A 3,773-nucleotide genomic window follows, 5' to 3' on the forward strand; every position below is an offset into this window, starting at 1 on the left:
ACTCTGTTTCTCCCCCCGATCTGATGCTCTATGCTTTGTTTTTCTGACAGTGACACCGGTATACCTGTTGTATACTGGCTTCACCCGTACTGAACCTTGCGGATAGTTTGGCACATGCGCAATATAGTATAGAGGAGAGTTGTATCTCCCGATCGCTATGGTTACTGATGACGCGTATTGAATACGCCGATACCAAGCGACGCGCCACATACTATGGAGTAACGAACAGCCATCAGATATATCCCTGCCACGTACTGACTAACTCTACGGCGGATGACACACAGCCATGGCATTGATCTTGAGCATCAGATTGCGGGGACCGTCCAGTAAGTAGTTTGGATGTTATATATATGATGTTTTATATATGATGACGTTAAATGAGATTATATCATATAGAGTTTTTTCTGTTCTTTTTTTCAAAATTGCCTTTTTTCCCGCCGTTTTTACATCACTGGGGGCGTGTACATCACTAATGATTTGATTACATGGGGTATATATGTAGCTTGTGGATGTTATTACATTGTCACATCTCTTGCCTTGAAGAAGGGACCCTGTGTGGCCCCGAAACGTCGGCTCATGTTGGATTTCTGTGACATCATTGTCCATTAAAAGGACTCATTCATTTTAACTTATGGAGTGCTGGTGACCTATTTTCTTCAATCCTGCCAAGAACAACACAAGGTTTTTCCTATAAAAGGTAAAACCCTTGAAACACAGACGACCTACAGCAGAGATTTATCTCAGGTACTTGCAAACTTTTTGTTCAGTTGACCTGGTAGCATGGTGTGCATGAATCAATGCGATGAAGTCAGGAGAGGACAGATCTCTCTGCTATCTAGGAAATGTTCAGCAACGCAGCATCTGTCAGATCTTGACTCAGCAGAACCAAAGTAATTCATTTCAGTATGAGTTGCGGCAAAACAGAGGTCCAATTGCACTGTATCCAAGCTCTTGTTCATAAGAAAAAAAACAACATGTCCACAGCGCCCTCAGATGGTTTAATATATGCACGCTCACCAAGCTGCAATGGCAACAACTGTATTTCTGCTGGACAGTATGTCCTCTTTGTATGAATGGTATAGAAGGTGCAAATTTTGGCATCCAATATTCTTGGCATCCAAATTTAGTATCCAGGACACTACAGAACTAGTTATGTCTCCTTGGCTTCCACAAGGCCAGCAACACTTCCACTGTAAGTCACCACATAAAAGGTTTAATAGAGAATGATACAGAGGTCTCTGTGCAGGGTCTAGTTTATTAGAACAGTTTAAAGTGCAACTAAACATTTAATTACAAACTGGGGAAGCAAATTCAACTCATCCCAGAAATTCTGATCTCTGATAAGCTCCTCACTTTACTTTCATGACCCATGTTCAACTTCAGTGTCTCTAAGTTTTAGCTCCATTTCAGTAGATAGGAAAAGCACAATTTAATTTACAAGACAGCAAAAGCACCAAAAACATTTCAGCTGCATGAATACATACAGTATGTCATAATATACATCTGTATTTTTTTATGGTACCTTTTGTCTTTAAAAAGCAGTTATTGATCTCCAGCCTTGTTACTGTGCCTAGAGCGGAGATGAGCAATCTGGGAGAATGAGGACACTAGAGTCCGGTGGGCTAGCTGAAGCATTTTCACAGTCCCCTTTCTCCCAATGACCACTAACAAACTCTACATTATCATTTTGTGAAAAGTGAAAGAATTAGAAGCAGCAATAAGCTCATTTGTACAAGCGGTGTACAAATATACAAGAGTATGGAAGCTACTACATAAACATCAGGATTTCCATGATTCTACAATTTGTGGACCATTACCTTAGTCCAGGAAGCAGATGCTGACCCTGAACAATGCCTAAACAAAGATATCACTAGTCTACAAGGAGAAAGCCTTGGAAATGAAAGTAGCTAAATTTTTCCAGGATTGGGTCACTAATAAAAGGAAAATTAAGTCCCGAGTATTAATTGGCTCCAGTTTCTAAGATACAGCTTCAGGTCGAAATTGCATCAAAATAATTCAAAATTATGAGGGGGATGTGCGATTATGCTCCATAACCTTTCTGCAAAATGTGATAAAGCAATGAGAATGTTGCCACACCAATCATTATAAATGTATCTTTTTATTGATATCAATAATTTACCTTTCCATTTATTAATTGGTTTTTCATGTAACATTTTCATGCGTTTTGCATGGAGATCCTGACATCATTCCCTGGCCAGGTCATTTAGTTCACTCTGTGAAATTAGATGTGGTTCAGGAGGAGCATATGGTGGGCTAAAGTGTGGGTCCTCTGACATCGAGGGCCCAAGATCAGCTGCATCCTGCTCATTGTCTTTATCATCATCATCTGAGTCTAGAGAGTAGGATTCTGGTGGATCTGGAATTGGCAAGTCTTCACCATGGGGTACAGGACACAGTGCAGATGGAATGTTTGGATGTTCCCTGGTCCACTGCTTCTTTCTTGAGATTCCTTTTGCAGTTGGGGACACCATGCAAAAATAGCAGTTGCTACTATGATTGGTGGGTTCCCTCCACACCATTGGGACTGCGAAAGGCATTGCCTTTTTCTTCTTGTTTAGTCAATGACGCAGATAAGTTGCACATGTAATGCAACAATAATGAGGGGCCCAACTCTTGTCCTGATCCCCTATTTTGCATCCAAAATATAGGTGGTATGCCTTTTTTACCACTGCCATCATACTGCACTTTTGAGATGCAAATGTAACCTTGCCACAAATGTAGAAGTTAACTGCGTTTTACACAGTTTCGAGGCATCTTGGCTTCTGAGTGAAAATATCACGCAACTGTTCCTTGGAAATGTTCTACCGTACTTTGTCGAGAAGTTACAAGGCATCATGATCATCAGACACTTCCTCCCTTGTAGGCAAATATACTCGCCTGTGTATAAATCTTTATTGTGAAATATCTTGAAAACTTTAGCCAACCAGCACCTTTATCACCCGTTTTCTAATTCATCTAATCAAAATATGTAAGAATTAAACACATTTTATCTCGGAGGTCGATAATTTCCCAAAATTTGTAGACCAGTGTATCCCAGCCATCTGGGAAGTAGGTAAGATGAAGGCATTGTAGATGGAAGAACTGTGATGTACTCACAAGCATTGAAGTAGATGTGAACTCAAGTTTTACAATGCATTAGAAAGCACTGGTTAACAAAAGACGTGTGCAAATCTTTAATAAAACGTTCAAAAAAAAATTTTTCATGATTTTTTTTTGCAGTAATATCTCCGCCTGCTAAGTACATGGTCACGGCTGCGGGGAACATAAACCCACATGCGGTGTGTCACTTTTGGTGACGATGCTACCTGGTCCCATTTTCGAACTTACAGGCTCATTGTACCTCACAGTGGCAACACACACACACAGGGAAGACAATGTCATCACTGAATTGTAAGCCAATGAGTGAATATTGTCACCCTAGACATTCCAGTTACATTAATGTCTCCTTTTTCAAGACAGTGTTAGTGTAAATATTATTCATTATCACATAGGAAAAAAAAGTAGAAGGGCGAGGTAAAGGAGATTATCTTAACTGCATTTAAGACTTTTTAAGTGCAAGGCAACATGAACCATAAACTCTAAATCACTGATGAAAATGTTTTCTCCCACCACTCTCCATCTGCTGTTTAGCATCATTAAATTCATACAAAGTGTCAGTCAACCGGCGTGGGAGTTAGAGGCAACCTATGGACATCATCTAAACTGTATACTATGTGACGTCATACTAATTTCGTAAGACAAACTGTTACCAC

The 3,773-nt window shown here is 40.0% G+C and overlaps 1 protein-coding gene across 1 annotated transcript in view; it reads right to left on the bottom strand.

Moving 5' to 3' along the window:
• The window catches only part of ADAMTS17 (ADAM metallopeptidase with thrombospondin type 1 motif 17), a 198,674-nt gene extending 195,338 nt beyond the window's left edge, over positions 1 to 3,336 (bottom strand). The window contains exon 1 of the mRNA XM_018560245.1: positions 3,327 to 3,336. Within this exon, the coding sequence (XP_018415747.1) occupies positions 3,327 to 3,336 (10 nt within the window). The remainder of the gene's footprint in view (positions 1 to 3,326) is intronic.
• Positions 3,337 to 3,773: the final 437 nt, after the last annotated feature.

This window comes from Nanorana parkeri, unplaced genomic scaffold, assembly GCF_000935625.1.
Source record: "Nanorana parkeri isolate BGI_ZX_2015 unplaced genomic scaffold, ASM93562v1 scaffold443, whole genome shotgun sequence".
NCBI classification, from domain to species: Eukaryota; Metazoa; Chordata; class Amphibia; order Anura; family Dicroglossidae; genus Nanorana; species Nanorana parkeri.